We start from the raw sequence: 19,494 nt of genomic DNA on the forward strand, positions 1-19,494 counted from the left end.
CGCCCGCGCCCCTTCTCTCCCAGCGAGCCCTGGCGCACAGCGCCCCGGACCTCGCAGGTACCGCCGCTGAGCCCTTACTGGGTGCCTCCGCCGCTTGGCGGCCCTTAGCTTCGGCCGCCGCTCCCCTCCCCGCCGCCCGCGCCGGACCGAGCGCTGCTCCGCGCGGCCTTCGCTCTCGCCCCCCCACCCGCTGGGGCTGTCTCTCCTCAGCCGCCGTAACAGCGGCCCAGCCCTCCGCCCCTCCTCTTCGACCCCCTCCCCCTTAATAGCTTCCTCCACGCACCCGGGCCCCGGCGCCGCCTTCGCCTCTGCGCGCCCGGATGTGAGGTGCCCATGGCGGTGCCGGGCGGAAAAGAGAAACAGCGTGGCGCGCTCCCCGGGTGTCGGCCCCCGCGTGAGCCCAGCGACAGGGAGGCAGGAGCGAAGAGGGGATGGCGGGGGCGCCGAGGAGGCCGCGGCGTGGGCAGCGGAAGCCCACTGCTGTGCGCGCAGGCGGTCGTCGTGGGCAGCCCGGGGAGGACGCCGCGTTCCCACGCGCGCTGCAGGGGCGGGGCAGCGGAGCTGGGGGCGGGAGACACCCTGCCGGACTGCTCGTTTGGGGAGTCGGTGGCCCGGGTGGGGGTTAGGGGGCTGCGGCGTGGCGCGTCCTTGGGGGCGCTTTTCGCGTGGGCGGAGAACCTTGGGGCTTGGGCAGTGGAAATGAGTTAGGCGCACGTGGGGGCGTGTAGCCAAACCTCCGTACCTTTTCATGAGTGGTATCATCTTGGACAAAGCTGTGGCTTTTCTAGGTTTTGTTTTTTTCCTTTCGAAAGTGGTCTCGCTATAAATTGATCAGAAATAAGAGAGATGACGCGTTGCTGTGTTAATATGCAGTTTAACACGGTTGCTTTCGATTGAGCTAAGGGTGACAAACGAATTCACTGAAATGGTATAACCTGAGTGAGCCTGCACAGGAAGGGGAAGTGCGAGTATGGTTGGCTGAAAATGAAATGGCGAACGTCTACGTCTAGCCTCGTACATCGTCCCGAGACTGGCCTACAAGGGCACAGAAATACAAATATCACTTCCCTACTCTGAGCCACGAGAGTAACGTGCTGGTGAGGGGAGGTTAAAAGCGGGGAGGTTGATGGAAGTTAGAGAGTCTGGTCTGCAGGACTATCGCGATCCCCAGTTTCTGCCGGGTGGGACCGCCCAGGGTTGATTTGAAATGATACATGGGTGTGGTGAGAGAAATAGAGAACTGTAGTTTTTTTTCTGAAGGACAGCAAAACTGGCATTTCTTTGAATACTTATTTTGGGCTTCACTCTTCGCTTGTGAAATAGAAGACTAGCAATGATTTATGGCTAATTTTCCTTTTAATGTTGGTAATAGAAAGCTATGAAACTTTTTTTTTTTTTTTTTGGTCTGTAATGTTATCTAAAGTGTGTATTCCTTACAAATTTTTTTGCAGGCAAGAGGCAGAATTAGGCTATCTTTATGGTTGCTTTTCTCGTTTGCAAAATTGGATTGAGAACCCATTCACAGCTGTTAAGAGTAAATAGTATAAGGTGGGTGAAAGCCTTATGCAACCTCCATAAAGCAGCTATTTTTCTTAAGCCTATACAAAGTTACTTTGTAGGTAATCAACAGTGTTTTTTGTTTTATTTTAAAAATCCAGTTCCTTGTGAACCCAGAGTCCATCTAATGCTGGGGAAAATGACCCAGTCCCCTTGTCACAAGAGTAGTGGAGAGCCCATTCTTTGAAATTCTTTGTCTTGGCTCTGCCCCTTAATGTGAAATGTGAACCAGTATTTTAACCATTGTGGGCCTATTTGTTGTCAAAAAGAAATAGTGCCTAGTTTTCAGGCTTGTTAGGGGGAATTAAAGATAACATTTCCTTCTGGTTTTCTGTTGCTATTTAACAAACCATCCCAAAACTCAGTGGCTTAACCCAGCATGCAGTTTGCACCCAAATCTGCAACTGGGCCTGATTTAGATGGAATAGCTAGTCTCTTCTGCAGTCAGCAACAGCTGGGCTGCTGGAAGGCTGGGGACTGGGGTCATCTGAAGTCGCTTGCATGTTTGGTGGTTGAGGTGGATGTTAGCTGGGCCCACTGGAGATGTGAGCTGGAATACTTACACACAAACTCTCTGTGGCCTGAGCTTCCTCACAACATGGTATTGATGCTAAAGGCAGATGTTCAGGGAGAACAAAGCCAGACAGTTGCTGAGTTGTCTTTTCTCACCTAGTCTTGAAGATGCTCAGTGTCATGTCTGCCACATGTGACATGCTGTTCCTTAAACAGAATCACTAGTGCTTGCTATATTCAAGGGGAGAGGACTGAGACTCCACCTTTATGGGGGAAGTATATAAAGAATTCCTGAGCATATTTTTAAATTACCATAAAGGGCCTCCCTGCTGGCATAAGGGGTTAAATCTCAGCACTATGAAGCTTTGGGCAGCCACTGTCATCCCAAGCCAGGTTGCTAACCACATGATATAGCAGACCTGTCTCCCCTACTACTTCCCTCAGCAGTGTTTTAGTAGATCCACCTGTTCTGCTCCTACTCTCTGGTGAATCCTCTTACCTCCCACCCCCTTACCTTTGGCCTATACCCCAGGTCTTCTATGTGTAAATAAACAAAATCTTAAAAATAAAATAAAATTACCATAAGCCATGCCTGAAACGTGCTTAGTGCATTGTAGCTATCATGATAGAGGCCTGACCTGGAGCTAAATTCCTGGGGCTTATCCTAATTAGGATTTAGTGACACCAGGTTCTTTAATGTCTTTTAGAACCTTGACCTCAATTCACATATTAACCTCCTAAACTCTCAATTTGGTCTTGTAAAAGAAGAAAATTATTACCTGGGACTAAAGATTATTAAGGAAGAACAAAATCTAGATAGATACTTGCAAATTGGTGTTTCATTGTAGCTTTTGAATGTTATTTCTCCTTGGCAGGAATCTTTGTAGTTATAAATGCCTGTTTTTGCAATTAGTGCATTTTCAAACAGCAGTACTGGAAACCTCTTAGTGTAAAAGACACCATTACTAGTCCCCTTATTAAATATTTGAACCTTTTGGTTCAAATTTTGACATAGGGTTCACTCTTTTGGGAAAAGGTCACTCATTTGGAAAATTAACAGTGCAAAACTAAGAGAAACATGAAAATACTGGAAACCTAGAAATTATGAGAGCTCTCTTTATTCTAGATCATGTTCTAACCTTCACCCCTCCCCCACCTCAGGGCTAATTATTTCATTATCACTCAAATGGAAAATACCTTTCATAGTTTCTTAAATTGATAAAGGTGATGGTGGTAAATATGCATTACAGGAAGAAAGCACCAATACACTATCTAGAAAGCATGTTTATTGACTTATCCTGCATTAGCCATAATGTGTAACTGCATAGTTTATATAAAAGTGCTTACAAGAAAGACTAATAAGTAAATATTAGCTAATAGTGTTAATTAGGACTTTGAAATTCCCAAATTATTTTTAAAACCACTTGGCTACATTGTTTCAGGTAAGAGTCTTCTTTAAACGTTGGTTCCCTTTTCCTGCTAAAGTGAAACTTCTTTTAAATACCCATTGTACAGAAATTAACATGTAGAACAAAAATGCCAGTTACTTGTGATTCGAATCCCAAAACCCAAGAAGTTATTTTTCCTTTCAAGCTTTTAAATACTTAATGCTAGCCTTTGTTCTGTCCACTAAAAATCTCAAATACATTCAAATGGTGTCTTACAAAGCACAGGTGGAAAACATGACTATCTCACCCATTCTCCCTATTTTTAAAAGATTTTCAGGATGGATACACAGTAAAAATATATATATATACACATATATATACATATGTATATATGTATATATACTAACAGTGCCGTAAAAATTACATTTTTTAGGGCCTCCCTGGTGGCGTAATAGGCTAGGGCACAGCACTGCAAGCCAGCGGCAGCCGCTTCAGTGAGAGTTCGATCCCCGCCCCAGAGGTGACCCACGTGGCATGGCTGACCTCTCCTGACCCGCCCAACACTCCTCTCAGCAGTGTACTTGTCAGTCGTCCAGTTCTGCTTCCCACTCTGACTCTGGTGAATCTTCTCACCGCACCTCTGGTCTGTACCCCACTTCTGTATACGTAAGTAAATAAATCTTAAAAAATTAAAAAATGAGATAACGGTTCAAAAAATTGCATTTATACAGGAAAGGTTATAAGATTGAAATAAAATAACTTAAATTCGCGACTGCAGGATGTCGCCCTAGCCCTCTCGCATATGCGCGTTCGCGCACCCTACCGCCCAGGGCTCGCACTCCCGTATACCCCGAAGAACCAAGAGCCAAAGAGGCGCACTGGGGAGCGTGGTTGGGGTGAACCGCGCCGGCCTCCCGACGGGAACCTGCCTAGTGTTTTCTCCACGGAACGTAACTTGGAAATCACTTTGAAACAGCTCCCGCTCTTATAAAAGCAGCAGCAGAAAGCTGAGCTCAGAGAAACTAGTGGGCAAAAAGAGCTGAGCCTCGGTGGGGCCGCCAGAGCAAGCCCTTGCCAAGGACCTCGAATCAATTACAACGGCTAGTGGGTGCTCCTAAGCCGGGGAGGGGGCGTGTCACAGTCCAGACTGAGGCTGCGTGGACTCCCGGGTCTCGGCGGCGTCCTACACACACGTCACGTCGCCGTGGAGACGGGGGCGGAGCGGGCGCTCGACTGGCGTCTTCAGGCGCGGGAAGCCGGAGGCGGGCGTGGGCTGCGCGGGCCGGGGGAGGCCGACCCGCTTCTGCGGGTTCCTGCCGGGGCTGCTCTGCGGCGCGAGGCCGGAGCGCAGAAGCCCCTCAAATTCAAGGTCCCGGAGCTTGCTCGTCTCAGCGTCCAGGTGGCTCGCTTCTTGGGCCGGGAGCCCAGCTGCGCGCTCTAGTCCCTCCGAACGCGGCGGGGTGAGCGTCCCGCCGGGGCCTCGGCTTCCTCTGGAAGCACAGGTGACGCTGCTTACCTGCGGGCTGTGGTCGGGGGTGGAGGAGCTGGGAAAGAGCGCGCTGGACGGCGGCGGGAGCTCGCCCTCCTTGCCCCGCGCGGCGCCCGCGCGTTGTTTGCCGCGTGCTTTCTGTGCGTGTCTCCTGGGCAGGACAGGGAGTGGCGGGGCGGTGGGGGGGACTAGTACGCTCCTTCGGGGCCGGTGCTGGAGACAGTGCAGGGGTTACTAGAAGGCGCCGGTCGAGTCAATCCGTGGGGCGTGACGCGGCTGGGGATCACAGTGTGCAGCCTGGAGGGGCCACAGCTGAGTAGTTAGGGTTAATTGGGCAGACACGGGGATTCCTCCCCCGCGGTGGGAGATTGGTGCTCGGTTGTAGTTTGACAGGTGACTTCTTATTTCTTGTTAATTTCCACGTAGATGTAACTGTTGAAAGGATGGAATTAGGAACCTGAGAACCAGTCCTAGCTCTACAACTTACTGGTGACGCTTCTGCTGTGAGGTGAAGGTGGCTACCACCTGTGGGGGTGGTTGCAATTAGAAAGCAGATAATTAACGGAAAGCGCTTAGTCCTATTGTTAGCACAGGATAACCGTTCCATAAAGGTTCTTTTGAATCTATTTATAAATTTAAGATTGTGTGTTACTCATCTGAGTGCCATCAAAGTATGACGATGGGTGGTGTCAAGGAAGGCTTCCTAGAAAAAGTAGTTGAAACTTATTCTGGGCCTTGAGACACAAATTTAGGTATTTCTTGGCTTTTTTTTAGTCTGATCACTCATATCTCATTGTCATAAGGTGCAGAATACTGTAGAAACTTCAAGACACTTTTACATTTATATTTTTCCAGTTAACATGCATAGTTTTAAAAGTTAATATTAAAGGTTTTAAGTAGAAAATAGCCCATGCCCATTTCAGATTTTAATACTTCTAGATGTTTCTCCCGACGTTACTTATAAATGGGAAGTAAATATTCTTATAGTTGACATTTCTTCATTTGTTAGTTTTACACATTGTGTTGACTGTTATTCATAGGAGACAAATCCTTGCTCACGGGTTTCCTTTCCTCATCTCCTCAACATACTTATGTGATAATTTGTTGTTAACAGTCAGTGCTTATGTTATAGAACAAATATTTACTGCTGGACCAAATAGAGTACTGCAGCTCATTTGCAGTACTTCTCATCATTTTTCTGGGAATCAGTGACTTCTTGTCTCCTTTATTTAATATTCCATGCACTAAGCACTAACATTTTTTTTCTGAATGCTTCAGCTTTTGTCATGTGCCTATTAGTAATTTTTCCATTCTCTCAAAACTGAGTTTTATCTCTTTCTTCCTGGAGACCTTGTCTCTGCAGTACCTAGTTCTAATCCAGAGATTTATTTTCCCATTTGTTCTGAGATTTGCTTCTCTTTGCTGTCTTCTCTTTTGTTAGCTTTGCTGATGCCTAGATTCCTTATATGTATATATATGTGTATATATTTTTTTTTCTTGATTTGCTTCCTTGGTTTTTGGAGCATATTTTCCTATTGTATTATTCCTGTCCCTACCACCATTACTACTCCCACTCCTTCTTCTCTTCCCTTCCCCTGTACTGTGCTATACTTCCTGACCACTTAACTTCTTTGGTGAAATGTCTATTCAGATCCTTTGTCCATTTTTTAATTGGGTTATATGGCTTTTGATTATTGAGTTGTAATAATTAAGTACAAAATAAGTCCCGAGCCCTCCCTGGTGGTGCAGCAGGTTAGGACGAAGGCCACAGGGCTTCAGTGCAAGTTGATCACCAGCCTGGGAGCTGACGCACATGGCGCAGCAGACCTCTCCTGTCTAGCCTGCTGCTCCCCTCAGCAGTTTACTTCATTGATCCACCTGTTCTGCTCTCTACTGTGTCTGGTGAATCCTCTCACCACCCCTGCACCTTTGCCTGTACCCCAGTTCTGTACGCATAAATAAATACATAAATCTTTAAAGAAAAAAAAAATGTCCCTTAGCAGATTTGCACATATTTTCTCTCACCCAGTGGAGCAAAGCTAAAATCCTTTATCTTCCCCCCCCCTTTTATTTTCTTGATGGTGCCCTTTAAAGCACAAATGTTAATTTTGGTAGTGTCCAGTTGTCCATGTCAAGAAAAGGATATCTTAAGCTTCTTCTCCTTGCATATTAGAAAGTGGTTGTTCTGCATTGATGTTTGACCTTTCTTAGTCTCTGAGGGTTATCATCCTTTAGTTTTGACAAACTTCCCTTTTAGTTCATCATAGTTTCTTCCTCATACTTCACATGCTCATACTTTTCTTTCTGAAATCCTGCTATTTATAGGGTCCCCTGGATTGAGCCTCTGATTTTCTTTTTCCTTATTTTTTTAAAATTTCCTGTTGTCAACTCCTCCTAGCAACCCCCTACCTCCCAACACTTCTTCAATGTTTTGGATCTCCTGTTTGTTTCTTGATTTTGCTTTCTTTTTTAAAAAATATTTATTTATGCATACAAGAATTAGGGTATAGACCAGAGGTGCAGGGAGTGAGAAGATTCACCAGAGACAGAGTGGGGAGCAGAACAGGCAGATGTACTGAAATACACTGCTGAGGGGAAGCAGCAGGTGAGTCAGGAGAGGTCTGCTGTGCCATGTGGGTCAGCTCCCTGGCCTGGGATCCAACTCCTGCTGCAGTGACTGCCCATAGCTTTATAGTGCTGAGACTTAACCCCTTGTACTACCAGGGAGGCCCCCACATTGACAACTTTTTAACTTTTTTCCTTATAAAAAAGGAAAGAAAACATTTTTTTCCATAATTGCAGAATAGGGGCTTTCCAAGTCTTTAACTTCCTTCACATTTCTCAGTGGGGAGTCTGTGTAAGGATGGGCCCTCTCCACCATTTACCTACCTGCCTGTTCTTTATTATAAGTCTAGAATCCTAGATTCCCATTTTATTTAAGTTTAAAGTTCTCTGGTTGGTTTGTGATTTTTGTTGTTGTTGTTGTTAAATCTAAAGGGGCAGGCTTATTATAAAGAGGGGAGAAGAATAAAGGACACTTACACAGAGACATGTGGGCAGAAAGAGCTGTCCCTGAAGGGAGGCTTGTGACCTGCATGGTCACAGGTGGGCAGAGGACTGCTGCTGCCTGTTCATGCTTTTTTGTCAGCTAATTTGTAGTTAGTTTGTTAAAATCAAGATTCAGAATCAATCCATACATTGTATTTGCTTGAGATTTTTTTTTTTCAATTTTACTTAAGCAGTGTTAAAAAGTAGACAATCGTGCACTTTTACACACCGTCCACATGCTCCCTCTCAAGAGCATGGCATCCATTCCTCCAGTTGCTAGAAGTGTTGACAACAAAAGACTTGTGTTGCCCGCCAGTAATTGTCAATGTTAAGTAACACAAGGTTATCCCTTCTCACTGGCAGCCCACATTCAAGGACTGAACAATCCTGGAGGGTATGAATAACCAGCTCCTTAACCTCAAGGCTGAACAACTCTGAAGGGCCATTCCAGTTTCTGAACTCCCTGTGGAAGGGTGATGTCTCTGTGACTATCACAGTCCAGCACATCCTCTGACTGGCCTTGCTTTCCTCAGTCTCCTGTGAGTGTTGATATTGGCAACACTCTACACTGAACTTTCTAGATACTATCTCAGTCTCTTTTCTAGGGCATTAAGATAGTAGCATTAGTGAAGAAAGACGATATTAGCCTGGGTTTAAGGGCATGAATTCTGAAGTCCATTAAATCAAGTTCAAATCTCAGATTTCCATATACCTCTGAACATCTTTAGTAAGATGCTTCCATTCTCTGAGCTTCTGTTTCTCTATAAATAACAATAATGTGGCATGGAAATGGCTGTTGCTGATGAATACTTTAGCTGTGATAAAGTTCTTAGCAATATACTTGATGTAATTAGCAGTCAGTAAATGGACGCATATATATTTATTGAAGTATGTGTCTTCTGTAGGATTCATAGTGAACTACACTCTGAGCCAAATTTTGAGTGCAAGTTTATTGGGAAAATAATCCCAGGGAGCACTCATAGGAAGAAAAGAAGTGAGACAGAGAAGGAAATCAAAGCCAGGTACATTTGAGAAAGCTCTGAGAAAGTTACCCACTTAGGATTCAGGCTCAAAAGGGCCTACAAAAGACTGGGTAGAACTTGCTTACCTCAAGTTGTGCCAGCAGAGGAGTAAGGAATCTGTGGTGTAGGAATCCTGTTCATCATTGGTTTAAGGCCTTTCCTCGACTTCCTTTCTTTACATTTTACATCAGCTTCCTCTCTCTCCTCCACTATACCCCCAAGTCTGTTTCTCCCTTCCTCACCTTAGTATCTATCAATGTTTACTAGTGTTTGTATTTTACTTCAAAAAATTGTCCACCATGCAAATGTCCCGTGTTTGTCTTTGTCTTTCTGACTTTACTACACTAAATTCCCTCAAACTCCATGAGTGCATTTCATCTTTTCTTCTGGCTAGTTGATACGCATTTTAAATGTATTTTTTAAAAGATTATTTTATGCATACAGAACTGGGGTACAGGCCAGAGGTGCAGGGCTAGAGACAGAGTGGGGAGCAGAATGGGCCTATTGATGAGGTACACTGCTGAGGGGAGCAGCAGGTAAGACAGGGGAGGTCTGCTGCACCATGTGAGTCACCTTCCTGGCCTGGAATTGAACTAGTGGTGAAGCGGCTGTGGCTAGCTTTGTAGTGCTACGCTTTAACCTGTTGTGCCATCTGGGAGGGCCCTTAAATCTCCTTTAATGCACGTTTTCTCTCCTTTTAGCTTTTTTATAGAAGGAACTGGGTTGCTTGTCTTGTAAAATTTACTACATTATCAATTTTGGGATGTACAAGTCATTTTAATTTGTCCCCATCTTTTTTTGTAAGCTATACTTAATTCTTTTGTTCAAGAAAAATTTATGCACAAAAGAGCTGAGGTGTAGCCCAGAGTTCCTGAGGGGGCATGGATGGTGAGAGGGTTCACCTGAGACAGAGTGGAGAGCAGAACAAGCACTGCTAACAGGAACAGCAGATGAGACAAGAGAGGTCTGCTGCACCATGTGGACTACCTGGCCAGGGATAGAACTTTGCAGTGACTGCTGATAGCTTCATATTGCCGAGATTTAACCCCTTGCACCGCCAGGAAGTCCTTAGTTGATACTTAATTCAGTATGAAGCTCGATGATGTTCAAGGTTCAGGGATTTGGCAGAAATACATCCCAGGTGGGATTTCTTTGTTTTGCCTCTTTCTTATAGGATCCTTCCCAAATGTCTTGTGATTTTTGCCAGTCCCTTTTTTTTTTCCTAAGATTTATTTATTTATGCATACAAGAACTGAGGTCCAGACCAGAGGTGTGGGGGTAGGGGGTGTGTGTGAAAGGATTCACCAGAGACACACTGGGGAGTAGAACAGGCAGACTGACTGAAATACACTGCTGAGGGGAGCAGCGGGCAGGACTGGAGAGGTCTGCTGTGCCATGTGGGTCACCTCCCAGGCTGGGGATTGAACGCATGCTTCAATGACTATGGATAGTTTCAGAGTGCTGGCTTTAACCCATTGCACCACATCCCTGTCTGTTCTTACTAAAGTGTCAGCAACTGAGAAGTTAGTCTTCTAATAAGAGAAATTAGAAGTTCCCAGTGTCTGAGCAGAATGAGTAGGTTTATGAGCTGCTTTTTTTTTTTTTTTAGATTTATTTATTTATGCATTCAGTACTGGGGTACAGGCCAGAGTTGCAGGGGCTGTGAAAGGCTTCACCAGAGAAAGAGTGGGGAGCAGAACAGGCAGATTGATTAAAGTACACTACTGAGGGGAGCAGCGGGTGAGACAGTAGAGGTCTACCGAGCTATGTGGATCAGCTCCTAGGCTGGGGATTGAACTTGTGTCGAAGCGCTGTGGCTGGCTTTGCAATGCTGTGCTTTAACCTGTTGCCACCAGGTCGGGCCCATGAGCTGCTTTTCAAGGATAATCCTGTTTTTTCTTTTTTCTTGAAAGATTTATTTATGCACATAAGAACTGGGGTACAGGTCAGAGGTTTAGGTGGGGGGTGAGAGGATCCACCAGAAACTGAGTGGGGAGCAGAACAGGCAGATCTACTGAAATACACTGCTGAGGGGAGCAGTGGGAGGTAGGGCACAGACGTCAGAATCTGGAGTTCTGTTAGTTTTTAGGTTCATCTGAGAAGAAGCCATTTCTTGACTGAGAATTCTGGAAGCAGGCCAGAGAAAGGGGACTAAATACTGTGTCTAGCAGGGTTGGAGAGGAAACCAGGGTCCCCAAACACCCACAGAATTTTATTCAGTCCCCTCAGTTGTGACCTGTGGCTTCAATACTGAGGTCCTTTCATTTCTTCTAGTTCTGAGTGCTTCTGGGGTTCTACTGACTGGCTTCTTTAGTTTCTCACTCTACATGTTTATATTTCCTGGTATCTGTTAGTTTTTCTCCTACTTTCTTTTTTTTTTTTTCATTTCAATTTGAAAGCAGTTACTGTTTATTAACTGACCAGATTACAAAAACAATCGATGGCAGACACCTCAGTTCATCCTTCTAATAAGCCGACTGATCTGGTCTTCCCTGTTGCCAGCATCTCTACCTTCTATAGAATGGGTGATTTTCTTCTTCATTCCACCTCATGGAGAAGATGACTTGAAGGGCCAGAGAAAGTTGTTTGCCTCTTTGAAGTGTTTTCCAACAGTATAGATATCATGAATCAGATCTTCCGTACAGACATGCTGTAGTTACCAAGTGATTGAGCAATCAATGCATTATCTGTTAGGGTAGTTCTCTTCCTGTTGATTTTTGCCTTATAAGCGTTTGTAGATCAATTCATTTACTGACTTCAGGTTTGTATACCCCCATGCAATATATGGTTCCACAATCCTCAGATGATAATTGAAGCTTTGTTGAACTTAACAAAGGTGCCATTGAAGATCTGAGGAAGGCGAAGAAGTTGTAACACCTTTCAGACCTTTGGGCTCACCCATTGATACCTCTGATCCTGATGACAGATGCCATCTTGGGTTCCGTGGGCACATAAAAGTTCCCAGTTTTTCTTGCCATTCTCACCACTTGACTCTCAGTTCTGTACATCTGCCTATATTCCTTGTGATAATGCTTAGCCCTTTCATAGATAACCTTCCTTCTTGCCTTTCGAAGCATCTTTTGGGTAAACTTCTTTTGCAGGCACTTGATCTTCAGCTCTGCAAAATTCCTCCCCTTTTTCTTAAGGGTTTCTGGCACAGAGGGAATCTTCTTTTTCTTCTCTCTCAGGTTTGTGGCTTAGCAGCCATTTTCTTCTTCGCACCCTCCATGGTTGCAGCCGGAAAAAGAGCTCTCCTACTTTCTTGTTGCAAAAATTTGTTGAATCTTTCATTTCCTATGATCTTTTCTCTCATCTCTTATATCTTATAACTTAGATCTTTTTATTCTTTGCTGTCATCTTAGGTCAATCTATAGGCTTAATTTGGGGCTCATAACTCATAATCTTTGCTTTTCTTGGGCCTTTATATTTAGTTATCATGATGTGTCTTCAATCTCAGAAGCACATTTATAGTTGTGCATAAAGATTTATTTATTACTTATGCTTACAGAACTGGAGTACAGGCCAGAGGTGTGGTGGGTGAGAGAATTCACCAGAGACAGAGTGGGTAGCAGAACAGGCAGATTGATGACGCACACTGCTGAGGGGAGCAGTGAGTGAGACAGGAGAGGTCTGCTGTGACATGTGGGTCAGCTCCCTGGCTGGGGATGGAACTCGTGCTGCAGTGGCTTTTGAGAGCTTCATAGTGCAGGGCTTTAACCTGTTGCGCAACCAGGAAGAGCCCCAAATTGATTTTGATTGGAAAGGGAGGTATGTCCAAACTGTCAAGAGTGTTGACACAGAGTGTATAAACAAAAGGGAGTCTTTATTTATTTTCATGATTATTTTTATATAATATAATAATTTATTTTTACATCATTTTGTACATTTTTTTTTCATCTCAATTGTAATCCCCGTGGGTTTCCCATCACTGACACCCATGTGCCATCACCATAGTCCTGTGCACTTCTCTCCCCCCCCCCACCCCCCCCCCCCGTTTTTGATCCCATTCTCCACTCCACCCCCACAATATGTCTCTGGTATATGGTTGTTCATTATTCTTGTTATTTTCTCGCCTGGTCCATTATACTCCTGCTATGAGTGAAACCATCTGATATTTTTCTTTCTCTTTCTGGCTTATCTCACTAAACATGATCTTTTCCAGCTCCATTCAAGTTGCTGCAAAAGACATGTGTTTCTCTTTTTTGGTTGCTGAGTAATATTCCATTGTGTATATGTACCACATCTTTTTTATCCAGTCATCTACTTTTGGGCATTTGGGCTGCTTCCATGTTTTTCCAATTGTAAATAAAGCAGCAATAAACATGAGGGTGCAGGTATCTTTCTCAATCAGTGTTTTTGTGTCTTTTGGGTAGATACCTAGGAGTGGGATTGCTGGATCGTAGGGAAGCTCCATGTTAAGCAGTTTGAGGAACCTCCAAACAGTTTTCCATAGTGGTGGTACTAGTTTGCATTCCCACCAGCAGTGCAGGAGAGTTCCTTTTTCAAAAGGGACTTTTTTTTTTTTTAAAGATTTATTTATTTGTGCATACAGAACTGGGGAACAGGCCAGAGGCTCAGGGGCGGTGAGAGGCTTCACCAGAGACAGAGTGGGGAACAGAACAGGCAGATCGAGGAAGTACACTGCTGAGGGGAGCAGCGGGCGGGTCAGGAGAGGTCTGCCACGCCATGTGGTCACCTCCGGGGCAGGCGGGAATCGAACTCACGCAGAAGCGGCTTTAGATTCTGTGCTTTAACCCGCTGCGCCACCAGGGAGGGCCTCAAAAGGGAGTTTTTAATCACAGATAACACCCCAAGAGTCATTGTCACAAGACATAAACCTAAGGCAATGACTTAGTGATTATAGTAATAGTTCACTAGATGTCCCTGTCATTCATGCTGATCTTTGTTGTTTGTGTAACTGGGAAAACTAGTACATATCAATAGTTTGTATGGATAGTCTCTTCTGGCTGACCCTTCCCTGATTGTTACTGAAATATGTGACCTTGATTATTAGGGTAATTTCATTTTTTTGGAGTGCATGTCTCATTATAGATGGATCATAGTTTGTCAACATGTGGTATTTCCATCCTGTTAATTTCCTCCATCATGTACCTAGATTTTTCTTCTTTCTCTTATTACATGTGATTTTCCAAGGCTGCTGTAATAAAACAAGTGGGTGGATTAAAACAACAGAAACTTAGTGGCTAATAGTTCTGAAGTATAGAAGTCTGAATTCAAGGTGTCTATATGGCCACCCTCTTTCTGAAGACCCTTTTTCTGGAGGGTCTGTGTCCACGCCTTTCTCTTAGCTCTGGTGTTGCCAGCAGCCCTTAATGCTCCTTGGCTGGCTGTATTACTTCAGTTTCTACTTCCTTTTATCTTTTTGAAGATTTATTTTTTTATGCATAAAGAGCAGCGTTGCAGGCCATGCGAGGATCCACCAGAGACAGAGTGAGGAGTAGAACAGGTATATCTACTGAAACACACTTCTGAGAGGAGCAGTAGGTCAGACAGGAGAGGTCTGCTGTACCATGGGGGTCAGCTCTGGCTGGGGATTGAACTTGTGCTGCAGGAGCTGTGATAGCTTGATAGTGCTGAGACTTTTTAACCCCTGTGACACCAGGGAGACCTTTCAGTTTCTACTTTCATCATCACCTGATGTGTTTCTGTGTGTCTGTGACTCTAGATGGTATTCTTCTTTTCCTGTGTATCTGTCCCTGTGTTTGTTCTCATTTTATAAAGATGCCTCTCATATTGGAATAAAGGCCACCCTACTCTTTCAAGACCTCATTTTATCTCATATCTTAATTACATTTTCATCAACTCTATTTCCAAATTAGGTACCAGGGGTTAGGACTATAGCACATTTTTTGGGAGAACATAATTCAACATATGTCATTGTTATTCTTGGCACTAGGAAATAAAACCTGTGTTTTTCAGTTCATATTGGTAGAGATTGTCACCAAATGAAAGTTGAAATTGTACATAGTAACATATATATCAAAAATTGACTGATGGGGCCTTCTTGGGGGCACAAGTGGTTAAAGTGCAGCACAATGAAGCTATCCTCAGCCACTGCAACAGATCCCTGGCCAGGGAGCTGACCCACATGGCACAGCAGACCTCTCCTGTCTTGCCCACTGCTCCCCTCAGTAGTGGATTTCAGTGGATCTGCCTGTCCCCTCAGTAGTGGATTTCAGTGGATCTGCTCCCCATTCTGCCTCTGGTGACTCCGCTCCTCCCCTGCACCTCTCACCTACACCCTAGTTCTTATATGCATAGGTAAGTATATTTTTAAAAAAGAAAATAGCTTTTAAAAAGACTACTTTAGAAACTTCCCATGTTTGTCTGGTGTTTAATTAACATGGAGGCAGGAAAGTAGGAACTGACTTAAGAAATGTGACTGGTAAGTGGCTCCCTGTAATTTACTCGCCTTTATCCCTCTTTTTCTCAGAGTTAGAAAGGGAAGATAAAAGACTGATTCATGAGGAATCTGATCATTAAGAAGATTATGTCAAGCCACTGGCAGAATTTTTATCAGAAGGGCATTAAGCAGAACATGGAGAAGAAGGTTGACTCCAGGTAAGTGATGACGAAACTTTACCCAAAAACAAACAAACAAAAGACTCAACTGAAATTGTGGTCCAATAAAAGCCTGCAAATATTTTGTGTGTGAAAAATAATAATAAATTATCCTAAGTCATGAATTGTGGTAAAGTTCTTATATGCTGACTTTGGGTAAGAATATTTTTGTTGTCAGTATTTTGAATTTCTTATAAAAAATGTGAGTATATACACATTTCATACTTTACAGTCCCAAACCATTTTAAGTGTGTGGACATATCCATTATTAAAATTCTGATTTGGGCCCTCCCTTGTGGCGCAGCGGGTTAAAGCACAGCACTGAGAAGCTTAAGCCATTTTCCACATGAGTTCGATCCCCCCTGCCCCGGAGGTGACCACATGGCGCGGCAGACCTCTCCTGACCCGCCCGCTGCTCCCCTCAGCAGTGTACTTCAGTGAGTCTGCCTGTTGTGCCCCCCACTTTGTCTTTGGTGAATCCTCTCACTCCCTGCACCTCTCGCCTGTACCCAGTTCTTGTATGCATAAATAAATAAATCTTAAAACAAAAAACAAAAAACAAAAAAACAGAGGCCATCCCAGTGCCAAGGTTACTGTGCAACATTTGTAGCCTTCATCAGGTGGCAGTAACAGGGAGACCATGGTACAGGCAGGAAGACAGCAGTGTTGGGCACAAATTCTAGTCCTTGAAGCTCAGGTTCAGAATTTTTCCTGAACTAGGGAATTACCGCTTTGTACCAGATATCTTCAATTTAAGTGTTCAATATAATCTTCACTTACTGAGATCTAGAACTTTATGTTGGATTTAACCAAAGAGGAGTCTTGGCAAAAGATGGAAAGGAGGAGAGAGAGTGAGGTTACTCTGTCTCCCTCCTGGCAAGGTGCCTTTGGTTGGCTCTGTCCCCCCAGTGAAGCTCACCTTCTACAGTGCAGACTCTGTATGACTTTCCTTCTGGATTCTGGTAATTAACCTTTTATCTCTTTGGGACTGGAAGTGGTACCAAAGTAATTTCTATATCAAGTTCCTGCACTGTTCTTGTGGTTCGCCTACACCCATACCTTTGTTAATGTGCTATCCTTGAATTATCCTGATTTTCTTTGGGACCCTTGAAAACTTTTGTCATGAGTGGTGTTGCATTTTGTTAAATGATTTTACTTCATTTAATGAGGTGATCATATGGTTTTTGTCTTTCTATTAATAAGATATATTATATTAATTGATTTTCAGATATTAAACTAGTGTTTGTGTTTGTAGTATAAATCCCACCTGGTCATGGTATTTGTTGTATTTTCAAATATCTTGGATTTGCTTTGTTAATATTTAGGGGGAATTTTTTTTGTAAAGATGTATTTAATTATACATACTAGAACTGGGGTACAGGCCAGAGGTGCAGTGGGTAAGAGGATTCACCAGAGACACAATGGGGAGCAGAACAGGCAGATTGACTGAAATACACTGCTGAGGGGAGCAGCGGGTGGGTGAACACAGGTCTGCCACCCTCTGGGGCAGGAATCCAACTCGCGTTGCAGTGGCTGTTGATAGCTTCATAGTGCCGCACTCTAACCCCTTGTGCCACCAGCGAGGGCCCAGAATTTTTGTGTCTATAGTCAGGAGAAATAGTGGTCTGTACTTCATATGTGTGTTAACCGTTTTCTGCCTTTGGTATCTTAATATGGAAGTGTTCCTTTATTTTCTAGAAGAGTTTAGAAAATATTGCTATCTTTTTTTAATGTTTAAAAGAATCAGTAAAGCCATTGCGACCTTGATTTCTGTGTGCATGAAAATTTTAATTATATCATTCCATTTGTTTTGCTTCAAAGTTTCTATACCATCTCAATTTCTTTTTCTGTGATTTGTGTTTTTCTGAGCATTTGTCCATTTCTTCTGTCTTATTTGGCATGATGGTCATAGTATTCCTTCATGTTTTTTTTTTTAAATTTTTTTTAAAAGATTTATTTATTCATACAGAATTGGGGTACAGGCCAGAGGCTCAGGGGCGGCGAGAGGCTTCACCAGAGACAGAGTGGGGAGCAGAACAGACAGATCAGTGAAGTACACTGCTGAGGGGAGCAGCAGGCGGGTCAGGAGAGGTCTGCCACGCCATGTGGTCACCTCCGGGGCAGGTGGGAACTCATGCGGAAGTGGAAGTGGCTTTAGCTTCTCAGTGCTGTGCTTTAATCCGCCGCGCCACCAGGGAGGGTCAGTTTTTTTTTTTTTATTAAATATTTATTTATGTATACAGAACTGGGGTACAGGCCAGAGGTGCAGGGGCAGTGAGAGGATTCAACCAGAGACTGAATGGGGAGCAGAACAGGCAGATTGATGAAGTACACTGCTGAGGGGAGCAGCAGTTGGGTAAGGAGAGGTCTGCCACACCAGGTGGGTCAGCTCCCTGGGCAGGGATTGAATTCAGGCCAATGCAGTGATGGCACTGAGACTTAACCCCCTATACCACCAGGGAGGCCCTTTTTTCCCTTTAAGTTAATTTCAGTTGGGTTCCTGTTGCTTGCAACCTAGTGTGTTATCTAATGTACAAAAGTTTGTATTTTGTTTTTTTTAAATAGAATATGCTACAGCTTGAGCAACAGGGGAGCCAGGGTTGCTCGGAGCTCTTTTGAAGAGATGAGAGACCCTTCTTCCTGAGCAGTACCCTCTGTGTGCTTTAGCCCCCAGTTCCTACTCAGATCTGTGTCTCTGCTTAGAATTCAATCCTGGGAGAATGAGTGTGGTTGGTCCACCATGAGTCAAGTTCCTTCCCCTGCTGAATCCTACAAGGGTGGTTTTCAAAAGCTGAACCAACACCCTGACGCATTTACCACGTGATCCATAAGGTACTGCTCAGGCCTTGCTGGTTTTATCTTTTGAAGCCAGTGAGCCATGGTCTTAAAATGAAGCTCAGTGATCTAGGCCTGGCATTGTTTACCCAAATGTGCTATAGCTTTAGGTTTGGGAAACTGAGAAGGGACTGTATTTTCTTTAAAAAAAAAAATTGCCAAATAAGCAAACTGCTAAATGTAACAGATAAATAAATGTGTATGGCATATATGCTTTCAAGCCCTCATTTTGAAATAAACATGTAACCATCATCTTCCAGGTAGAGCAGCAGTGTTAGCAACACCTCAAAAGTCCCTTGAGTGCGTCCTTTCCCAGTCACATCCACTCCTCCCTTAGAGTTAACTACTCTTCAGTCTTTAAATTTCTCCATATTTTGCCAGTAAAGTGTGCATTCCTAAACAATGTTTAATTTTACCTTTTTTGCATATATAAATGGAACCATATTATATGTGAATGTTTTTTAATAATAGTTTATTTTTACATCATTTTGTACTTTTTTTTTTTTCATCTCAATTGTAATCCCTGTTGGTTTCCCATCACCAAGTCACCCATGTGCCATCACCATAGTATATGTGAATTTTTTAAAAGTTCCTTCATGTTATTGTCTGTAATTGCAGTTTGCTCACTTTTCTTGTTTTACACCGTAGAATATTCCACTATTTATTCATTCTGCCAGTGAATGAACCTTCATACATGTATACTGCAGCACAGAGTGGTTCTCAAAGTTCACTCATTGTTAGAATATCCCAGAGGGCTTAGTTCTGTATGCATAAATAAGTAAATCTTAAACACACACACACACACACACACACACACACATCAGATTGCTGGGACCTATTCCTAGTTTCTGATTCAGTATATCTGGGGTAAAGCTCAATAATTTCTATTTTTCATAAGTTCCCACTTGATGCGGATGCCCAGGGGTCACTCTTTGATATTTTGGGTTCAGCAGATGCTTGAAATGACATCATTCTGTTCAATACTGTCTCATTATACTTTGATGAGAAAAAAATCAATCCCAGCCTGCATGAATGAAAGATGTTAAGCAAGGACCCAGGC

General features: G+C 43.8%; 2 protein-coding genes and 1 pseudogene across 2 annotated transcripts in view; 1 reads left to right on the forward strand and 2 right to left on the reverse strand.

Annotated features, from left to right (window-relative positions):
• Window positions 1-261, reverse strand: part of EIF4ENIF1 (eukaryotic translation initiation factor 4E nuclear import factor 1) — a 44,583-nt gene extending 44,322 nt beyond the window's left edge. Inside the window, exon 1 of the mRNA XM_004690930.2 lies at window positions 79-261. The gene's annotated coding sequence lies outside the window, so the exon portion shown is untranslated. The remainder of the gene's footprint in view (window positions 1-78) is intronic.
• A 4,620-nt stretch (window positions 262-4,881) lies between these two features.
• SFI1 (Sfi1 homolog, spindle assembly associated (yeast)) overlaps window positions 4,882-19,494 on the forward strand; it is a 61,332-nt gene continuing 46,719 nt past the window's right edge. The window contains exons 1-2 of the mRNA XM_012730835.1: window positions 4,882-4,960; window positions 15,472-15,599. Of these exons, the coding sequence (XP_012586289.1) occupies window positions 15,502-15,599 (98 nt within the window). The 5' untranslated portion in view covers window positions 4,882-4,960; window positions 15,472-15,501. The remainder of the gene's footprint in view (window positions 4,961-15,471; window positions 15,600-19,494) is intronic.
• On the reverse strand, window positions 11,407-12,246 carry LOC101624515 (annotated as a pseudogene).

Source organism: Condylura cristata, unplaced genomic scaffold (assembly GCF_000260355.1).
Source record: "Condylura cristata isolate star-nosed mole 26May11 unplaced genomic scaffold, ConCri1.0 scaffold00029, whole genome shotgun sequence".
Lineage (NCBI taxonomy): Eukaryota > Metazoa > Chordata > Mammalia > Eulipotyphla > Talpidae > Condylura > Condylura cristata.